Genomic DNA, 23,635 nt, shown 5'->3' on the forward strand with positions numbered 1-23,635 from the left:
CAGGAAAGGCCACAGGGAGGGAGAGCAACTGACCTGGAGGTCAACTGGCAGAGCTGACCTCCCTGGCCCCCATGCTCCTCAGCTGTACCTCTGCCCCACCCCGCCACTCAGGTTCCCAGGAGCCCCTGGCTGGGCAAACTCATTGCAGAGATCACCAGGGCCTGTTCTGCAACAGAGAGAGAAAAGAGAAATAGCATCTGCCACATGTATGGTTGTAAATTGTCTAGTACCACATTTCAGTTCAGTTGCTCAGTCGTGTCCGACTCTTTGTGACCCCATAAACAGCAGCATGCCAGGCCTCCCTGTCCATCACCAACTCCCAGAGTTCACCCAAACTCATGTCCATTGAGTCGGTGATGCCATCCAACCATCTCATCCTCTGTCATCCCCTTCTCCTCCCGCCCTCAATCTTTCCCAGCATCAGGGTCTTTTTAGATGAATCAGCTCTCTGCATCAGGTGGCCAAAGTATTGGAGTTTCAACTTCAACATCAGTCCTTCCAGTGAACAACCAGGCCTGATCTCCTTTAGGACGGATTGGTTGGATCTTCTTGCAGTACAAGGGACTCTCAAGAGTCTTCTCCAACACCACAGTTCAAAAGCATCAATTCTGCGCTCAGCTTTCTTTATAGTCCAACTCTCACATCCATACATGACTACATTTAAAGAAACATAAAAAATTAATTTTAACTATATATTTTATTTAACCTAATATATCCAAATATTGGGGCTTCCCTGGTGCCTCAGCAGTAAAGAATCTGCCTGCAAGGCAGGAGATGCCAGAGACACGGGTTCAGTCCCTGGGTCAGGAAGATCCCCTGGAGGAGGGCATGGCAACCCACTCCAGTATTCTTGCCTGGAGAATCCCATGGACAGAAGAGCCTAGTGGGCTCTAGTTCATGGGGTCTCAGGGTCAGACATGACTGAAGTGACTGAGTATACACACACACACACACACATCCATATATTATCATTCCAACATGTAATCAATAACAACAAGTACCAGTAAGATATTTTTCACTTTTTCCCCCAAAATCCAAAGTATATTTTACATTTACAATACATCTCAATTTGGAAGCTAATTTTTCAATGCAAATACTTGAACTGTAAAAAGTTAATTGTAGTTTTCATAAAACTTACAGTTGAAAAAATAGATTCATATACTTGAATTGTTTTATGCACATTAAGTTTTTAAAAGCATCAGCTTTTAAAATTAAAAAAAGTTAATTAAAGTGAAATTTAAAAACTAGTTCATCAGATACATTTCAAGTGCCCAGTAGCTACAAATGGCCAGTGGCTATTGTGCTGGCCAGTATGACCATGAGACACTGACCGGCCACACTACATGCAGGAAAGGCCTCGGGGCATTAAATATGGAGAACAGATGCTGAGCAGCCAAAAGCAACTGTTTACCACTGTGACTAAGGGAAGACAGTATTTTTATATCTTCTATATTTTGGTCTGATGAAGGAAGGTTAACTCCAGGGCATTTCCTTTATTTAGAAAAGAAAACAAAACAAACTCATAATGAAAAGGAACTGCTAAGTATTTCTAGTTATCAAAGGTCCTGTGGTAAGCCATTCCTAAAGATCATGCGAGGGGAAAATTGGTATCTGTTCAGGGCGGTTAAGGTTTCCAAGTAGGAAAAAAGCTTGGCTCTAATACATAGTAACAGAAGGGTGTAAACTCAGTCTCTAGAGATCACATATTTGATTCGTGAGCCAGAGTCCTCCCTGCTTCATGGGAATTAATAATAATCTTGTCACAGAAATGGAGGCAACACTTTTAATAAAATTCAAAACTGTTATCATCAGTTATTCTCTCCCAACCGATCCTCTACAAATTGTTTATGATGAGGTTTGAGGTTTTTGGCTTCAGGAGAGATGACCCCCAAATGGTCTACTTGTTGCATTTCATTCCGTTTAGTCCATTATAACTTGTATATCTGTCTCCAAGACACTAAAGGAACTTTCTATTACTAAGGGACTAAGCCATGAATGAGGCTGAAGGGATGACCCTCACATCTGGTGTAGATGTTCAGTGCTTCCTTCTCAAACCGCTGACTGCACATGAGTTAGATTTAAATTCTAAATCTATTTGAAACCTTTCTGCAAGAAGTCTCCTGCCAACCCATCAAGACAGCTAGACTAAATCCCAAAGGAGTAAATAATTTAACAGGCAAACCACAACATGTTGTGATCCTCACATATTAAGTTAATGGGGATTTTTTTTGTTCTTTTTAACCTTTCTTTTAGGGTTAGAAATCTCTCAGCTGGAATTCCATCACCTCCACTAGGTGTGTTTGTAGTAATGCTTCCTCAGGTCCACTTGTCTTCACATTCCAGAATGTCTGGTTCTAGGTGAGTGACCCCACCGCTGTGGTTATATGGGACATTAAGAGTTTTTTTGTACAGTTCTTTTGTGTATTCTTGCCACCTCTTCTTAATCTGCTTCTGGTAGGTTCTTGCCATTTCTGTCCTTTACTGTGCCCCTCTTTGCATGAACTGTTCCCTTGGTATCTCTAATTTTCTTGAAGAGATCTCTAGTCTTTCCCATTCTGTTGCTTTCCTCTATTTCTTTGCATTGATCGCTGAGGAAGGCTTTCTTATCTCTCCTTGCTATTCTTTGGAACTCGGCATTCAGTTGGGTGTATCTTTCTCTTTCTCTTTGCCTTTTGTTTCTCTTCTCAGCTATTTGTAAACCCTCCTCAGACAACCACTTTGCCTTCCTGCATTTCTTTTTCTGGGAATGGCTTTTGTCACCGCCTCCTTTAGTCACTGCCTCCTGTACAAGTTACAAACCTCCATCTATAGTTCTTCAGGCACTCTGTCTACCAGATCTAGCCCCTTGAATCTATTCATCACCTCTGTATAATCATATACATCACCTCACTGTATAATCATAAGGGATTTGATTTAGGTCATACCTGAGTGGCCTAGTGGTTTTCCCTACTTTCTTCAATTTGAGCTTGAATTTTGCAATAAGGAGCTGATGATCTGAGCCACAGTCAGCTCCTGGTCTTATTTTTGCTGACTGTATAGAGCTTCTCCATCTTCAGCTGCAAAGAATACAATCAATCTGATTTTGGAATTGACCATCTGGTGATGTCCATGTGTAAAGTCGTCTCTTGTTTTGTTGGAAGAGGGTGTTTGCTGTGAATAGTGCGTTCTCTTGGCAAAACTCTGTTAGTCTTTGCCCTGCTTCATTTTCTACTCCAAAGCCAAACTTGGCTGTTACTCCAGGTATCTCTTAACTTCCTACTTTTGCATTCCAGTCCCCTATGAGGAAAAGGACATCTTTTTCTGGTCTTAGTTCTAGGAGGTCTTGTAGGTCTTCATAGCATCGTTCAACTTCAGCTTCTTCAGCATTATGGTTGGGGCATAGACTCAGATTACTGTGATATTGAAAGGTTTGCTTTGGAAATGAATGGACATCATTCTGTTGTTTTTGATACTGCACCCAAGTGCTGCATGTCAGACTCTTCTACTGACTATGAGGGCTACTCCTTTCCTTCTAAAGGATTCTTTCCCACAGTATAATGGCCATCTGAATTAAACTCACCCATTGCCATCCATTTTAGTTCACTGATTCCCAAAATGTCAATCGATACTCACTCTTGCCATCTCCTGTTTGACCGCATCCAATTTACCTTGACTCATGGACCTAAAATTCCTGGTTCCTATGTAGTATTGTTCTTTACAGCATGGGACTTTACTTTCACCACCAGACACGTCCACAACTGGGCATAATTTCCACTTTGGTTCTGCCTATTCATTCTTTCTGGAGCTATTTCTCTGCTCTTCCCCAGTAGCATATTGGACACGTACCAACCTGGGGGCTCATCTTTCATTGTCATATCTTTTTGCCTTTTCATATTGTCCATGGGGTTCTCAAGGCAAGAATACTAAAGTAGTTTGCCATTCCCTTCTCCAATGGACCACATTGGTCAGGCCCTGACTAGCAGGGACCTGCCCTTGAGTAGCTCCACATAGCTGGAAGACATGCTCAGCACCCTGGTTATCCCACTGCTGATCCTTGTTGAGTGTGTAAACCTTCACTGGCCAATGGATATTGGCTGTTGGATGCAGTACTGGAGAAGACTCCTGAGAGTCCCTTGGGCAGAAAGGAAATCAAACCAATCAATCCTAAAGGAAATCAACCCTGAATATACTTTGGAAGGACTGATGCTGAAGCTCCAATACTTTGACAACCTGATGGGAAGAGCCAACTCATTGGAAAAGACCCTGATGCTGGGAAAGATTGAGGGCAAGAGAAGAAGGGGGTGACAGAGGATGAGAAGGTTGGATGGTATCACTGACACAGTGCACATGAGTTTGAGCAAACTCCAGGAGATTGTGAAGGATGGGGTAGCCTGACGTGCTGCAGTTCATGGGGTCATAAAGAGTCAGACATGACTGAGTGACTGAACAACAGCAACAAACTTTCTTTTGCAGACAAAGTTTGAAAAGCCATCCAGAAGAACAGAGGCAGAAGCCACCAGTTACAGAAGCTTTACCATTTTTCTCCAAGTACAGCACAAATGCTGAGGGACTTAAAATAGTTTCTTCCTATTCAGTGTTATTGCCTCATGATTCCTCAAAGTATTAAATCATAAAGACTTTGTATTTATAAAGAGATGAAGCAAGATGACCCTAGACCAACTGGAATTGACAGAACACCAGATTAACTTTAGAGCTGAGGAGGAAAAGACCTCAGTCCCAAGCAATTCACCCAGTCCATCTGAGTGCCCACGGGGACACACTTGCCCACAGACCTGGGTTTTCCTGGCCTTCAGGAGGTCTTTCAGCCAGTTGACAACTCCCTTAACCTGAAACCCCCACCCATTTTTACTAGAAAGTACCAGGTTTTCATCAATCACATGACCTTGAGAAAATAAACTGGTACTTACATGGAAAATATTTTTCAAATTTCTAAGATCCCATTTCCACTGCAGAAATTTGAGCATTGTGAACAAGATGAGTCTGAAGCAACTTCAGCTGAAGGATCTAGAAGCAGGAAGCAAAAGAGGATCAGAGATGGGATTTCTCCTCACTTTGGGCCTCCAGCCCCAACTCCAAACCTCAGGGGGTCTGAGCAGCTGGCATTGTTGAAAATACCTAGAAGTCAGAGGAGACTGTCCTGGAACAGCAATCTGTAATTTTGTGAACAGCCCATGCTGTTTACAGCACTGAGCAGCACTGGCTCAGGCACAGCCCAGGCTTCTATTAATGCCAGTTGGTAAAACTTTGCCATTAACTATCAATTGCATAATGTTTTGGGGGTTTTTTGCGATTTTTATTGAGAAAAACTGATTTATACAAGCACGGTTCAATTCATTCACCAAATACTTAGTGAATTCCTACTATGTTCTAAGTATAATACTAAATTCTGGGGGATCTAAAGTGGATAAGACAGACATGATCCCTGAACCCACAAAACTTAACTTCCTGTGGGGAGATGGTCAGGTAAATACAAGGCTTTCATTAACAAAGTCCACGATATCAGGGGGGTCGTGGGAGGCTCCCAGACCTGAAGAGCAGTGCTATGAAAAGAACAGTGCTATAAGAAGGCTTGGAGGAAAAGGTTGGCGAATTCTAGAAACTGAGCAGTTCACTATTTGGGGGATGATACAGAGATAGCAGGAGAGATGATGCCAGAGAAAGAAGGGGCTGGAACATGAAGGGCCCTGTGGCCAAAGACAAGCCACTGGACTTGGTCCTGAGAGCAGCAAGGAGTCAAGGAAGTGAAAGTAGGATTAAAAAGGTCGTATCTGGTTTTAGAACTATTGCTCCATGAAATATGGATTAGACTCAGACCATGTTAGAAGTCAGACACCAAGTAGGATCCTATGTGCTGAACTAAGGCAACATGTTGGAAGGCTCTGCAGTGGGAGACAGACTGGAGATGGATGCTGGACATATTTAAGGTATAGAAGAAATAAAATGTAGTTAATTAAAAGTGATGTTGTAAGAGAGGCTGAAATCAAGGATGATGCTCATGGTGTGGCATGGCAATTGGCCAGGAATAGAAGGTTAACTCTTTTATTTAATGGATTTTGTTTTAGTTTTCACTTTACACCTTTGACGTGGCTGAGATATACATGCATGTAAGTAAATGAGGTGGGGCCACTCTGTGGATCTTTTCTTATGCAGGGTGGGACTATATGAAGGTAGCCAGTTGCCTCAATAATCCATTTCTCCTCTCTCACCCACATGCACACACATGCCTAGGGGAAAGGGCATCTTTATCACATGCTATTTATCATGGACTTGGACTGATAGTTTGCTTCTGTTGACCTTTTATGTTTACAGTGCCTATGCCAAGTTTCAATTTTCTGTAGCTTTTTAATGTATTTTAAAAACTGGTTGAACACAAAGATAAACTCAAAATAGGTTAAAGACCTAAATGCAAGACCAGAAACTATAAAACTCTTAGAGGAAAACATAGGCAGAACATGTGTTGACATAAAGCAAGATCGTCTGTGACCCACCTCCTAGAGTAATGGAAATAAAAACAAAAGTAAACAAGTGGGACCTGATTAAACTTAAAAGCTTTTGCACAGCAAAGGAAACTATAAGCAAGGTGAAAAGACAACCCTCAGAATGGGAGAAAATAATAGCAAATGAAACAACGGACAAAGGATTAATTTCCAAAATATACAAGCTACTCATACAATTCAATACCAGAAAAACAAACAACCCAATCAAAAAGTGGGGAAAAGACCTAAACAGACATTTCGCCAAAGAAGACATACAGATGGCTAACAAACATATGAAAAGATGCTCAACATCGCTCATTATTAGAGAAATGCAAATCAAAACTACAATGAGATATTACCACATACCAGTCAGAATGGCCATCATCAAAAAGTCCACAAACAGTAAATGCTGGAGAGGGTGTGGAGAAAAGGGAACACTCTTGCACCGTTGGTGGGAATGTAAATTGATACAGCCACTATGGAAGACAGTATGGAGATTCCTGAAAACACTAGGAATAAAACCAGCATATGACCCAGCAATCCCACTCCTAGGCATATACCCTGAAGAAACCAAAATTGAAAGAGACACCTGCATCCCATTGTTCACTGCAGCACTATTTACAATAGCTAGAACATGGAAGCAACCTAGATGTCCATTGACAGATGAATGCATAAAGAAGTTGTGGTACATATACACAATGGAATATTACTCAGCCATAAAAGGGAACACATTTGAGGCAGTTCTAATGAGGTAGATGAACCTAGAATTTATTACATAAAGTGAAGTGAATCAGAAAGAGAAAGATAAATATCATATTCTAACGCATATATACAGAATCTAGAAAAATGGTACTGAAGAATTTATTTACAGGGCAGCAATGGAGAAACAGACATAGAGAATAGACTTATGGACATGGGGAGAGGGGAGGAGAGGGTGAGATGAATGGAAAGAGTAACATGGAAACTTACATTACCATATGTAAAATAGATAGCCAACGGGAATTTACTGTACGGTTCAGGAAACTCACACAGGGGCTCTGTATCAACCTAGAAGACTGGGATGGGGAGGGAGATGGGAGGGAGGTTCAAAAGGGAGGGGATATATGTATACCTATGGCTGATTCATGGTGAGGTTTGACAGAAAACAGCAAAATTCTGTAACGCAGTTTTTCTTCAATAAAAATAAATAAAAAATTGGTTGAGTAATTCATTATCCATTTTCTTTCTAATATTTCTGTTATATTCTTATACAAATGAGCCATAAAATCATTTTGTTGGGGTTTTGATTGAGATTGTGTACTTTAGGGACAACTTATATCTCTATATTATTTAATCATCCTACCCAGGAATAAGACATGGCTGTCCATTCAAGAATTCATCCATGTTGCTCAGTAGAGGGCTAGTCATCATAGAAAACTTGCACATTCCATATTAAAGTTATTCCTAAATGTTTTCTTCCTTTTGTTGTGGATAATATTTTGTCTATTGTATTTCCCATATAGTTTGTATGCACAAAAGCTGTTTTACCTTTTTAAAAAAAAAAAAAATTGAAGTCTGGTTGATTTACAATGTTGCATTAGTTTCTGCTGCCCAGCAAATTTATTGTTATACATATATATATATTCTTTTTCATATTCTTTCCCAATACAGTTCATTATAAGACACTGAATATAGTTCCTTGTGTTATACAGTAGATCCTCGTGGATTATCTATTTTACAGATAGCAGTATGTATATGTTAACCCAAAATTCCTAATTTATTCCTCCCAGGCCCTTTCCCCTTCAGTAACCATATGTTTGTTTCTTGTGTCTGTGAATCTGTTTCTGTTTTGTAAATAAGTTTATTTATACCATATTTTAGATTCCATGTATAAGTGATAGCATATGATACTTGTCTTTCTCTGACTTCACTTAGTGTGATAACCTCTAGGTCCAACCATGTTGCTGCAAATGTTATCATTTCATTCTTTTATATGGCTGAGTAGTATTCCATTTGATACATGTGCCACCTCTTCTTTATCTATTCATCTGTTGATGGACCTTTGTACACTTTTTAAAGATTCCACATGTAAGTGATATCATATTTGTCTTTCTCTGACTTTCTTCACTCAGTATGACAATCTCTGTATCCATCTATGTTGCTGCAAATGGCATGATTTCATTTTTAACAGCTGTGTAATATGCCAAAGCCTTTGACTGTGTGGATCACAATCAACTGTGGAAAATTCTGAAAGAGATGGGAATACCAGACCACCTGACTTGCCTCTTGAGAAACCTATATGCAGGTCAGGAAGCAACAGTTAGAACTGGACATGGAACAACAGACTGGTTCCAAATAGGAAAAGGAGTACATCAAGGCTGTATATTGTCACCCTGCTTATTTAACTTATATGCAGAGTACATCATGAGAAATACTGGGCTGGAAGAAGCACAAGCTGGAATCAAGATTGCCGGGAGAAATATCAATAATCTCAGATATGCAGATGACACCACCCTTATGGCAGAAAGCAAAGAGGAACTAAAGAACCTCTTGACAAAAGTGAAAAAGGAGAGGGAAAAAGCTGGCTTAAAACTAAACAATCAAAAAACTGAGATGATGGCATCCGGTCCCATCACTTCATGGGAACTAGATGGGGAAACAGTGGAAACAGTGTCCGACTTTATTTTGGGGGGCTCCAAAATCACTGCAGATGGTGACTGCAGCCATGAAATTAAAAGACACTTACTCCTTGGAAGGAAAGTTATGACCAACCTAGATAGCATATTGAAAAGCAGAGACATTACTTTGCCAACAGAGGTCCGTCTAGTCAAGGCTATGGTTTTCCCAGTGGTCATATATGGATGTGACAGTTGGACTGTGAAGAGAGCTGAGTGCTGAAGAATTGATGCTTTTGAACTGTGGTGTTGGAGAAGACTCTTGAGAGTCCCTTGGACTGTAAGGAGATCCAACCAATCCATCCTAAAGATCAGTCCTGGGTGTTCTTTGGAAGGAATGATGCTAAAGCTGAAACTCCAGTACTTTGGCCACCTCATGGGAAGAGTTGACTCATTGGAAAAGACTCTGATCCTGGGAGGGATTGGGGGCAGGAGGAAAAGGGGATGACAGAGGATGAGATGGCTGGATGGCATCACCGATTCGATGGATGTGAGTTTGAGTGAAGTCTTGGGAGATGGTGATGGACAGGGAGGCCTGGCATGCTGCGATTCATGGGGTTGCAAAAGTCAGACATGACTGAGCAACTGAACTGAACTGAATATTCCACTGTATATACATACCACATCTTCTTTATCCATTTCTCTGTTGATGAATATTTAGGATATTTATGTCTTGACTATTTTAAACAGTGCTGCTATGAACATTGGGGTGCATGTATCTTTCCAAACTAGTTTTCTCTGGATATATGCATGCCCAGGAGTGGGATTGCTGGATCATATAGTAGTTCCATTTTTTTTTTTAAAGAATCTTCATACTGTTCTCCATAGTGGCTGCACCAATTTACATTCCCACCAACAGTGTAGGAGGGTTCCCTTTTCTCTACACATTCTCCAGCATTTATTGTTTATAGACTTTTTGATGAACAGTGTGAGGTGGTACCTCACTGTGGTTTTGATTTGCATTTCTCTAGTAATTAGAAATGTGGAGCATCTTTTCAAGTGTCTATTTGTCATCAGGATTCCTTCTTTGGAGAAGTATCTATTTAGGCTTTCTGCTAATTTTTTGATTCTGTTGTTTCTTTGATATTGAGTTGTATGAACTGTTTGTATATTTTGCAGATTAATTCCTTGTCAGTTGCATCATTTGCAAATATTTTCTCCCAGTCTATAAGTTTTGTTTGTTTGTTTGTTTTGCTTATGGTTTCCTTTGTTGTGTAACAGCTTATAATTTTGTTTTGTTTATTTTTGCTTTTATTTCTATTGCCTTATGAGACTGACCTAGTTATGTCAGAGAATGTTTTGCCTATGTTCTCTTCTAGGAGTTTTATGGTGTCATGTCTTATATTTAATTCTTTAAGATATTTTGAATTCATTTTTTGGTATGATGTAAAACTTCATTCAAACTTCACTAATTTACATGATGCCGTCCTACTTTCTCAATACCACTTGCCAAAGAGGTTGTCATTTTTGTCCATTGTATATTCTTGCCTCCTGTATCAAAGATTAATTGACTGGACTCTCTAGCCTGCTCCATTGATCCATATGTCTGTTTTGGTGCCAATACCACATTGTTTTGATTACTGCAGCTTTGCTATATTATCTGAAGTCTGGGAGTGTTTTGCCTTCAGCTTTGCTCTTTTTCTTTAGGATTCTTTTGTCAATTCTGGGTCATTTGTGGTTCCATATAAATGTGGGGCTTCTTTGCTGTAGTTCTTTGAAAAACCTCCTAGGTAATTTGATAGGGATCACATTAAATCTGTAGATTGCTTTGGTAACAATTAATTTTAACAATATTAATTTTTCCAATCTAAGAGCATGAGATACATTTCTATGCTTTCCATAAAAAAGTTTCTTTTTAGAAGTTTTTGTTTTACTGATTTTTAGTTTCTCCTTAATATGTATTGACTTTTTAAATTTAACGTTGTTTTTTTTTTTTATAAAAAATGTACGTGTCTGAATTCAACAGATCAAAGCTAGTTATAAAAAACATCAGGGTTCATCCTCCCACCCTTTCAACATGCTAACTTCCCATTCCCACAGGCAAACTTGTAAAACTTATAAGCTAATTGTTAAGTGTGACTACCTACTTCTAAATATCCAAGTATGCTGCTACTCATCTCCCAGGTTTTACTTTGAAAAAATTTCAAACCTTCAGAAAAATTTCAGAGAGTAAAATGAACACCCGTATATTCTCATCTAGATTCACATTTCTTTCTCTCTCTGTCCTCTTCTCTCTTTCTTTCTCTCTGTGGTATTTCACAATTAGTTGCAGACATCATGTCATCCCTAATACAATGACCACACCTGGGGAATTTGACTTGGAAAATATTACTATTCAAATGCATGCTCAGCTGCTTAGTCGTGTCCAACTCTTTGTAAGCCTATGGACTATAGCCCACCAGGCTCTTGTCTATGGGACTTTCCATGCAAGAATACCTGAGTAGGTCATTTCCTCCTCCAGGGCATCTTCCCAACCCAGGGATCAAACCTAAGTCTCCTGCATTGGCAAGTAGATTCTTCACCACTGAGCCACCTGAGAATCCACTTATATTGCTACTCCTTGATTTTCTTTTTCTAGTTTTAGCTACTAACTGGACATGGAACAACAGACTGGTTCCAAATAGGAAAAGGAGTTTGTCAAGGCTGTATATTGTCACCCTGTTTATTTAACTTATATGCAGAGTACATCATGAGAAACGCTGGACTGGAAGAAACACAAGCTGGAATCAAGATTGCCGAGAGAAATATCAATAACCTCAGATATGCAGATGACACCACCCTTATGGCAGAAAGTGATGAAGAACTAAAAAGCCTCTTGATGAAAGTGAAAGTGGAGAGTGAAAAAGTTGGCTTAAAGCTCAACATTCAGAAAACGAAGATCATGGCATCCGGTCCCATCACTTCATGGGAAATAGATGGGGAAATAGTGGAAACAGTGTCTGACTTTATTTTTCTGGGCTCCAGAATCACTACAGATGGTGACTGCAGCCATGAAATTAAAAGACGCTTACTCCTTGGAAGGAAAGTTATGACCAACCTAGATAGCATACTGAAAAGCAGAGACATTTACTTTGCCAACAAAGGTCCGTCTAGTCAAGGCTATGGTTTTCCCAGTGGTCATGTATGGATGTGAGAGTTGGACTGTGAAGAAGGCTAAGCGCCAAAGAATTGATGCTTTTGAACTGTGGTGTTGGAGAAGACTCTTGAGAGTCCCTTGGACTGTAAGGAGATCCAACCAGTCCATTCTGAAGGAGATCAGCCCTGGGATCTCTTTGGAAGGAATGATGCTAAAGCTGAAACTCCAGTACTTTGGCCACCTCATGCGAAGAGTTGACTCATTGGAAAAGACTCTGATGCTGGGAGGGATTGGGGGCAAGAGGAGAAGGGGACGACAGAGGATGAGATGGCTGGATGGCATCACCGACTTGATGGACCTGAGTCTGGGTGAACTCCAGGAGTTGGTGATGGACAGGGAGGCCTGGTGTGCTGTGATTCATGGGGTCACAAAGAGTCGGACACGACTGAGTGACTAATCTGATCTGAAAGTGGTCATTCACCTTCTCCCCCCACCAAACTTACATTCCCTCACATGTATCCTTCCTGTTTTTCCATTCTCCCAATATAATCATATTGGCATTATAATTAAGTACCACTCAGAATCTAATGGGTCATATGTACAATGGTTATTTTTCTGTCTGACTCTCCTATATTCCTCAGATACATCAACCTCCTTCCTCTATGTTCAAACACACAGGTTGTCTATCAGTTTCGTCTTCCTGAAGAATCTGTTCCCCAAGCCTCTGACCTGCTTTGGCCTGGTCCGGTCTGGTCATGCTCTAAGTCTGCTACGAACTGTTACCTTACTTTGGGATCTCTTTTCACCACCATTTGGAGAACTCCTGCTTCCTTTCTTGGTTATTCTACTTTGGTAGAAAACATCCTTTAGGAGCTTCTTACAAAACATTCATGGGAGGTAAATCTGAGACCTTGTTTATTTGGAAATGTCTTAATTTACACCCCCCACCCCCACCCCCTGCCACATATACACACACACACACTTAACTGGTAGTGTGGCTGGATCTAAAATCCTCAGCTGGGACATCATTTTCCCCTAGCTTTTGAAGGCATCACCTCCTTGTCTTGTAACATTCAGTGTTATCGAGAAATCCAGTGTTATCCTGATTCTTGTTCCTGTCTGAGACATGTTCTCCCCTTCTCCTGCCACACCCTGAAAGCTTATAGAAACTTCCTGTTTCCATGTTGTAAGATTTCACAATGACATGAACGTGTCAGGGTTTATTTTCATCCATTGGGCTGGGCACTGGGAAATTTGACTTGCTGATTATGTTTTCTGCTCATCTTAGCCCACGCTGCTGTAACAAAACAATATATACTGGGTGACTTACACATACTTTATTTCTCACAGTTATGGAAGGTGGAAGTCCAAAATCAAGGCACGAGCAGATTGAGCATCTGCTGAGGGCTGTTTCTGGTTTTCAAATGCTGCTTTCTCGTATGTTCTCATATGGCAGAAAAATCTCAAAAGAGGTCTCTAGGGTCCCTTTAATACGGTGCTAATCCCATTCATGAGAATTCCACTCTAATTCCATCATCTTGAAGCTTAGAATTTCAACATATGAATCAGGTTGGGATGCACAAATTCAGTCCATAATATCTCCCTTAAAAAAGTAGTATCTCTTTCAGGATCTAGAATTTTTGGATAATGAGCCTCCTAGACTGGGCCTCTTGTTTAACTTTCATCTCCTGTTTTTCCATCTTTATCTTTTTACTCTGCTTCTTAAGGAAATTTCCTCAACTTTATCTCTCAGTGTCTTCAATTGTTTTTCATTTCTGCTATTTTAATTTTTTCTTAATCTGTAACACCTGGTTTTAATTCTCTGAAAAAGTATTTTTTTGAAGTGGCATTCTGTTGTTCTGTGGATGCAATGTTTATCTCTGAGGTTATTAACCAACAATAGCTTTCTTCTCCAATGTTTCCTTCTTCCTTCTTCGTCCATTTTCTCCAAACTGCCTTTTTTTCTTTCCAGTTTTGGCCTCTTCCATGCTTCTACTCTCCTGCCTGGAGGTGTACATGTGTCGGTATTCAATGTAATGAGGTCTGACTTCAAAGGTTTTCCACCACACCGAGCTACTCTAGGACACTCTGTCACATGAAGAGTGTGGTATCATCCAGCTCTGTAGCAAATGATGGTTTTTTGCTCTCAACTCAAGAGGTCCATAAATACTCTCAACTCACCTTACTTATTTTAGGGCTAATGAGATAATCTGCCCACCTCTTGCATTTAAAGTCAGAGGATATTATCTACTTCCTGTCTTGGAATGCTGGGACACTAGGGAAGTGTATACTAGGGGCTGTTTGGAGTCCTGTAAAATATTAGTGTGAGGGTAGGGCCTGAGTTTAAATTTCTAAATTTATGCACAACCAAATATTTGTAGAATTACTTCCATATGACCTTTATTTGAAGATAAATGACTCATTTCTTCACTGACTCAAGCTTCATAAACTTTTCCCTGAAACAGAGGTTAAGAACATAGAGTTCCTTTTCTGCTCACAGATACTGCCACATTTGATGGTGCCAGGGAAATGAGGAGAATATTCCTCACAGACATAGGATTTATGTATATAATCACTGAAAAGTAACTGAAAAGTGTCAAAAATTTACACAGAGTAACCAGATAATCATATTATAGAAGCCATACACTTTTTCAATGTTAAAAAATAGAAGCATAAACATGAATTCTTTTTTGTATATATAACTGAAACTTTCCATTAACATTTTTGGGCCTCTATCAGCTCTTATGTCATTTCCCTAAGTTCGGGCTTTGTAAAAATGGTGGAAATGTAGACATCTTTTGTAAGCCAGATGGAAAAACAAACTTTTTAAAATAGTCATCCTACTTCCTGAATGTGTGGAGCCCTGGAGCCCACAATAACCTGGTCCCACTGTTTACTCCCTAAATTTGAAAATTATGGAGAGTCTAGACATGAAGTTCTTTCCTCTAAATGCCAGATGACATACTAGACAACATATGCAGTAAGCATTAGCAAGAGGAAAGTGCGGGTGAGGAGGAGAGTCCTGGATGTTCCCAGTGGAGGAGTCTGATTCATGAAAAAAAGCCCAGTTATTTGTTAGAAACAGGATTAGAATTCTTAGAAGTGATTTAGCACTGGGGTTAGAGAGGGACCGACTTTTCTGGTATATTTAAAAATATGTACCTTCATACATCTTTGCATAGATGGCTTATATTATCTTTTGGGTACTCAGTTGCATTTGACTCTTGGCAACTCCATGGACTGTAGCACACCAAGCTCATCTGTCCATGGGATTTTACAGTTGAGAATACTGGAGTGGGTTGCCACTTTTTCATCCAGGGGATCTTCCCAACCCAGGGATCAAACCCATGTCTCTTGTGTCTCCTGAACTGGCAGGTGGATTCTTTAACACTAGCACCATCTGGGAAGCTCTATATCTTTTATGAGACACTTATTAACTGAAAGTATTAAATATTAAATGAAATATTAATTGACCAGATCAACCTAGGCATTTTAGAGAAGAAATCGATGACCAGCATCAGACTCCGCCTGGTAAGCCAGTGTTTTCTCTTCTCACACCATCTCACTGTCTAGGAGGCTAGCACCATCAAGGAGGTGTTAGTGTTTACATCTATTATCTCGGATCTACAGAAGAGAGACCAGTGTTACTGATCTCCATTTAAAGATGAGCAGTCACTAGGTGAGGGCTAGAATCACTGCCTGGATGGCCCCAAGTCCAGGACCTATGCTGATTCCAAGATAACTTGCTGCCTCTCTTGCTATCAATTAAAGATTGGGTGACACAAAACCACAGTGAGACACAGAATTCAAGACCTAGGTCCGAGGGCATCCAGTAGTGATTCTGATATAACCTGGATACTCGAATTTTAACACATATTTAAGAAAACCAACAAAACAGGGAACACACACTTGGTCCCCGGGGCCACCAGTTACCTCCTTATAACCCAATGTCCATTACAAATTCTAGTGTGTGCTGCAGACCAGCCTTAGCAGTTTGCCTTCCCAACTTCATGACAGGCTGTCAGTTCTTACAAAGGTACTTAAACGGAATCTATACCAAGTGCAATCAATGCTCAGGTGGCTCTTATTCTGATAAGCTCTTGTCCTGCTAATCTATGAGCAAACTCTCCTTTCTGCTACTGCTCCTCCAGTCAGCACCAGTACATCAGTCAGCTCAGACTGCCATAATAAAATACCATGCTGGGTGGCTTAAACAACAGACATTTATTTCTCACAGTTCTAGAGGCTGGGAAGTCTGAGATCAAGGTTCTGGCAAGGTAGGTTTCATCTGAGGCCTTGATGAAAGGCCTCTTCTTGGCTTATAAGCAGCCACCATCTCACTGTATGAGCACATGACTATTTTATTTGCACACAGGGAGAGAGAGCAAGCTCTCTGGTGTCTCTTCTTATTAATCCCATCATGAGGGCTACACCCTCATGACCGCATCTAACCCTAATCACTTGCTGAAGACTACTTCCAAATACACTGGGGCTTTGGGATTCAACATGAGTTTGTAGGGGTGAGGAACAAACATTCAGTTCATAACAATGGCTTCTCAGAAGTCTTCTTCCCTCTCTTCATAAAAGCAGCCTGAGTACACCTGATGGTAAAACTACCCCATACTGTAACAGGAGTTCAGTCCCTTAAAAATACAAATGATTTAACAATTAAGTCATTAGACAGAAAGCACATTCATCCAACTCCTTGTAACCACTATTTTTGATCTCATTTTAAGGGAACTGAAACTCTTGTGTCAAATCTAATCTGCATGTCCCATTTGGTTTTAAAAACTTTGAATGGGTTGCCCAGATTTTAAAGTCCAACTTCATAATGAAATCAGGATTTGATTCAGCACCCTGTGACTGCTCTGCCCTCAGGTGGGCTCAGTGGAGCCGAGCAGAGGCTGCTCCCTGATCAGCAGGACTGCCATCCCTCTGTATCCACCCACTGGACCTTTGCAGGTCAAGGTTTTTCTGGTCTTTTCATATAGAAATGCAAACGAGGCTGGTTGCTGTTGTCCAGGCAGCCCTGCCTGCTAGATGTCAGTTTCCCAGGGAATTCAGGATTCTCTAGCTTTTTCTAATCCACGGACTCCAAACTGAATTCTACATTTACAACGAGACTCATTTGACTGCGTAAACAGTCTGTGTTTTAGTTTTAGGACAGAACTCTTCGTTCAACTTGGTTGTCAGGCATGCTTCTCAATTTGGAAGTGAATTTAAGTCATTCTTGCTTCTTGGACCTTATCTACTGGTAAACAGGCAGCAGACCAACGGAAAAGATGTTTCAGTTTGTAGGAAACAGATGGCCTTGCTGACCAAAGATTATGGCATCTCTGATTCTTCAGCCAAGATAATGACTTTTTAGTTGGCAATTATATAGCAACATAACTACTTAAAAAAAAAAATTACAAATCCCTTTAGGTTGATCTAAAGGTCCTTGAGATTTGTTTTACCCTCTTCCTGATTCCAAGAATGAAAACAATAAGAACTGCTATTGAAACAGCAGCTCAACATTATCACTTGGGTCAGGCCTCACATTTACCAACCTTTTCTCACAGCAGTATTTAATCCTCACAACAGCCCTGGGAAGGATGGGTTGAGGATGATCAGCATTATTTTATAGATAAGGGAATAAGCCCAAGGAAGTCTGCATTCATTGCTTACAGCCCTCAGGCCACTAAAAGGAAAGTTTATATCATATAGGAGGGGGCCTCCAAGGTGGCGCTCACTAGTGGTCAAGAATCCGCCTGCCAGTGCAGCAGATGTAACAGACACGGGTTCAATCCCTGGGTCAGGAAGATGACCTGGAGGAGGGCATGGGCACCCACTCTAGTATTCTTGCCTGAGAAATCCAATGGCGGGCTACAGTCCACGGGGTCACAAAAGTCAGACATGACTGAAGCAACTTAACACACATGCATTCCTAAAAACTCAAGCAGGAAGTTAAATTCCTCGTCAATGGGATGCCAGAAACAGACTGAGGTTATCTGTAATATTTTCTGCAAATTGCTCTTCCCCAAATCCTAATAAAGTTTAGGCATTTAGATACATTTAATCACATAATGGGCAACTTATGCATCAGGAAAGGGACTATAGAATTTCCTGGCTGAAAAGGATTCTTGAGCTGACCATCTAGTGACAATCCTCATTCAGGCTTACAGGTGACATCCAGGAGTGGTCTTCTGCCCATTTCAGTGTTCGTCCCCTGCATTGCTCCTGAGATGGGCTGTGTGTTATTAGTGTCCTTCAGTTTTGCCAGCTCTCACCACCCTCCCCCTCAACAAACATACCAAACTGATCACAGCCTATTGTATTTAAAAGCACAGCTCTCATTTGTGAATCACACTGAGGCCTGCTGTGATGCTATTGCCTCAGCTTGGCACTCAGCACAGGGCTGGAGTGGCTCCTCCCTGGATCTCAGGTTACGTTCTCTTTGGATCCCTATATGCCACCCACACCACAATATCCTACCCCTCCAGATGTTCTATACTTACTTTCCTGTTACCTGGCTCATGCTGTCTTACTTTTTCTTCTCAGGGCAAATCTCCCCATGCATAAACCTCAGATAAAACCTCCACCCACAGAGAGAATAGAGGACAAGGCTGAATTGCATCAGGAGTCTGATCAGCAATTTCCAACTGTGGGAAAATCAACAAGCTAGATGGTCCTGGGGACTTCGACAGACAAGTGATGGGGAAAAGGGATGGAAGGGTAGCCAGATTAACAGACTCAAAGAAATTAAAAAAGAAAAATAGCAAGACCACTCTGGTGTCCAAGGATGTACACGTCGGGTATGAACTAATGAACACAAGGAAGTGTCAGACAAGAGGTCACTTTTGGAGGGAGGGGAGATGATTCTGATGGGGGAACATGATGGGGCTACTGGAAAGGCTGGCAAAGTTCTTCACCTGGCTGGGAGGTCAAAGGTGATTTGCCTTATAATAATTCATTAAACTAATTTTTTCAGTAAGACTTTCTGTACCTGTTTAAGTTTACAATAAAAATGTTTAAAAATGGGGACTTCCCTGGTGGTTTTCACACTCCCAATATAAGGGGCCTGGGTTTGATTCCGGGATGGGGAACTAAGATCCCACATACCTCACAGTACAGCCAAAAAAACCCAAAACAAAACAGTTTAAAAATGAAAAACAAGCAACTTACTCTTCCTAGTCACATATACCTATTTGATATTATGGTTACCTCCAGACAGTGGCTCAGAATAGTGTCAAGTAAAAGTAAGTTTTGATTTCCTACTCTGTTACTTACTAATACTGTGACTTTCAGTAAGTTTGCCTCTGAGCAGTGTTGCCTCTCTGAGCTTTTGTTCTTCACCTGGAAAATGGGAATTATATCAGCAATATAGCTAATATCAAATGAGACTTGCTCTGAGGATTAAATGAAGTTATGCATGTACAACACTTTATAAAATGTTTGGTATAATGCTTAATAAAGATGAGCTGTTAATCAACAACTACATATTTATTTAAATTGACTTTTAAATATTATAATTATCCCACAATATCCATGTTCCTTTAGTATTTAAAGGAAATATATTGTGTTCAATTATGCTCTCTTAAAACACCTACTCAAAACCAGCTGTTAGAATATCTCTCAATGAACATATTTTTATGACAAACTATTGCCTTTTAGAAACAAATCCTAATTATATGTTAAAATATTTACATGGGTGCATTACTCCATAATCTTTAAATCAAGAAATAATAAATCTGATGTACAATTTTCAATGAGTAAGTTATGATAGGAATTAAGTGTCTACTCCAGCTCTTCTTGCACACCAACTCTGTAATAAACTTGGTTCTTATATGTATTTTACATGTTTATATTTTCTTTGTAGTTTGTGATCACCTAAGATGACCTGAATGCTGAAATCTTTATTTGAAACCTCCTCTCCCTCTTTAAATCTCTCCTCTTAAAAATATTGTAGTTAATGTGTCACACACATTAAACTATTTATTAACAGCTTGACCCCTCCTTGAATACTGTGTGAAAAATAAATGAGATGCTGTGCCTGGAAATATAGATGTGCTGAAATATTAATGAAGGGATTTAGGAATGATCAGGTATGTCAATGTAGCTATCTGTATGATATATTGGAAATGTGAGGCAAAGTTTGTGTTTACTACCACTACTAAATCTATCTTAGAAATAAAAATGTAAGGTCTTTAAAGGGAAAAATTAAACTAGAATGGATATCATTAACAAAGCAGTCAATTCCCTTTATTTTTAAAATTTTATGTACACATATGAATGATCTGTATAATGTACATTCAATATAGAAAGCTTTATATATTTGATAATGTATAGAACATTTCACAATTACACTAATCTCTTACATAACATCTTGACATCTGTTTTTAAATTTTTTTGCACAAGCTCCTTTTTCATTCAATTTGGTAAAGCCAGTTATATATATCAACGAGTACTGTGAGCTCTCAGGAGGTTAAATGATTGAGGAGAGGGTACCAGTGAACAGGTGCAAGGACAGAACCTAAAAGTGTTCAACGATGGGCGAACAGCCAGGCAGACTTGAGGCAGGAGAGGGGGATGCCCTTCTGGGGGCTCAGTGACTTTGATTTCCCAACCTCTGTAGACTGCAGTTCAACCCACAGTCACACTAATTCGAAAAAACATTATAAAAACTAGGAAGAAAGCTTTGTCTTTTTGATTCACAGTCTTGTAAACAGATATAAAGGAACAAAATGTGCTTACATACATCAAGAAAAAAAATTCTTGTGTACCCACTTAGGTTGATCCACAGAGTGCTTTCTTACAACGTGATACAATTAGAATCACTGACTTTTTTCCTAAATAAAAATATATTTATAGAAAAAGGAATAACACTGTCATGAATCCAGGAGAAAGGCAGTTAAGAGTTTTCTTCAATGGATCAGCTGGAGGAATGTGGACAGGGCACTGGCCTTTCAGCGTTTATTGTCTCTCATGAAAGTTTCACGTCTGATAGCCAAGGTCACCTGCCTCATGGTCTACAGGAGGCGGCAAGTTGGACATGACTGATGAGGATGTCCCTGCAGTAAGGTAGCCAGCAACTCCAGGTCCTGCAAGAGAAAAAAAGGAAAACCTTCTAAAGAGCAGTCATGTGAGAACACCGACCTTTATGAAAATGTGAGAACCAGGTCAAGCATCCCATCACAAGGACCTGATGCAGTCTTTTAGGATTATCTAAGCATACAACAAAATCTTAACAAACACCTGCAACACCATTTTCATGGTTTGCCTTTACTATATGACAAAGTTAAAAATCATTTCAAAATTTATGCTAGACAGTAACACTGGTGAGGAAACATGGAAAAATTTTCCCTTCTCACATCTGGAAAGTTCATTTAAAAAAAAATCCTGGGCACTGAAAGATATAGCTAATGTCAAATGAGGAAAAAAAAAATGGGAAAGAAACTCTGTACTCGAGTTAGCCCATTCAAAAGTCAGACTTGATGAAATTCACAACAAAAACACTTCCATCTATACTTAAGTTAAACATATTTTCATTTGGTGCACAAAAATGCTACTGTAACAAATAACACCAAATGAACAAGGGTCTCTGAGAAAGATAAGGCAAACTCTGGACACCTAGTCATAGGTCAAAACATGAATGCTATGGAAAAGGTATTAGTATTTTCGTTTTATATGTCTTGACTCTTAAGTCTCTAGTGCACAAAAATGCCATTATCCCAGCATTTATTAAGATGTGTCCTATGAGCATATAGCCTTCTAGTTTAACTTAAAACACTGCAGGGACATTTAATTACACCTCAGAATCATTGCACAACTGTACAAAGTATTTGTAAAAGACTCTGTACTATAGCATAATACTACATATTGAGCAATATTTTTAGCTGAAATCATAGGAAACAAAGCAAACGGCTAGGGAACATTGAAGGGTTAGGACTAGAAAGGCAGAGGAAGTGGCATGCATTTAGCAAAATGGTTCTCTACCTGCTTCAGAGAGCTACACAGAAGTTAGCAAGCTGCCTGGTGGAGCGGATCTAAAGTCCGCTCCTGAGGTGAAGGGGGCTGCTGCCAGTGAGAAGGGAAGGAGAGACACCTGAGGGGAAAAAAGAAATATAAGCAGCAAGGGAAGTTGTAAGGAAGTGCAAACAGCAGAGCAGGCTGAAAGGCTAAGGTCTAATAGGGACTGAAGTAGGACAAAAGGGAACAATATAGATTTATCTTTTTTTTTTTTTAACCTCTTGAGCATTTGTACTGAGGATTTGAAGAAAGCAGACACTGTAGCATGTGGTTACACGCAGCCAGAGACAACTCAGCCTGCATGAACTGCCACATGCCACCTGGAATGCCCAGGCACCTGGAACTTTGAACTTAGAAAACTTAAGGATTTTCTGTTTTTTAAGGAATGGTGGGCTTACATCTATCAACCCCTGCTGTCAATTAATCAGGACACCAGGCCTTACATAGACTGCTCAGGAGAGACAGTAGGGAGGACAGGAGACACACCCCCTTGACAGGCAGAGACACATCCCACTGACAGGCAGTTCAGAGCTACAGTGCCACACCATTATATTACTTCCTGCCAACGTTCCACTCTGGACCCTAGGCAGCAGCAAGATTGCTAGGGAATAAACCCTTAAGAATAACCCCCTGAACACTCCAGATTGGTATAGTCCCTGAGCACTTCTGATTGTGGGCTCAACTTTGTTCACATCAAACGAATTGATTATGAGACCAAATCATGAGTGCTAAATATAGAAAACGGACTAAGGATATAGTTCTCAGACTACATGCTGAGGCACTCTGGGGCAAATTCCGGGACACCACTGAATATTTTAAATCTGGAGACACAGTGACATCTGTTGGATACCATATGACTACTCTCAAGTTGTTTGAATGTAACTACTTAATAAAATTAATTACTATTTCTTTTGGTCTAGGGATAAAGAAAAAAAATCACTAAGCTATGAAGGCACTGTGAACTGAGAAAGTTTGGGAACCTCTGGGCTAAAATATAAACTGTGAACGATGGACCCTGAAGGATTATCCAGGGGAGATCAAATTCTAGTGCCACCATTTGCCTCTTTAGGAAAGACAGGTCAATTCCTGATATTTTTTTAAATGAAGTCTGAGATGCTCTCTCCCTCACATCTCTGGCCTCTTCCAGACATGTCTGGTTTCTAGGGGCAGGAAGCTACAGGCTGCTAGGATGGGGCAGTGTTTTCTCCAGAGACTTGTGGGAGCAAAGAGTAGGGTCTAGTAGGGTCTGCCAGAAATGGGGTGCATGGCACACGTGTAAGGCTGCTGGAGTTAAGAGGGAAGAGAAAAGATAAAAATCAACAAAGAATCCCACAGACGGAATTGGCTACCACAATGGAGTAGTGAAAGGAGTGTGGGCTTTGGTGAAAATGAACATGGGATTTTCAGTGGGGAAAATTAAA

General features: G+C 40.2%; 1 protein-coding gene across 1 annotated transcript in view; it reads right to left on the minus strand.

Moving 5' to 3' along the window:
- Positions 1-20,420: 20,420 nt before the first annotated feature.
- DNAJC13 (DnaJ heat shock protein family (Hsp40) member C13) overlaps positions 20,421-23,635 on the minus strand; it is a 163,704-nt gene continuing 160,489 nt past the window's right edge. Inside the window, 1 exon segment of the mRNA XM_027546014.1 lies at positions 20,421-21,286. Coding sequence (XP_027401815.1) covers positions 21,180-21,286 — 107 coding nt within the window. The 3' untranslated portion in view covers positions 20,421-21,179.

Source organism: Bos indicus x Bos taurus, chromosome 1 (genome assembly GCF_003369695.1).
Source record: "Bos indicus x Bos taurus breed Angus x Brahman F1 hybrid chromosome 1, Bos_hybrid_MaternalHap_v2.0, whole genome shotgun sequence".
NCBI classification, from domain to species: domain Eukaryota; kingdom Metazoa; phylum Chordata; class Mammalia; order Artiodactyla; family Bovidae; genus Bos; species Bos indicus x Bos taurus.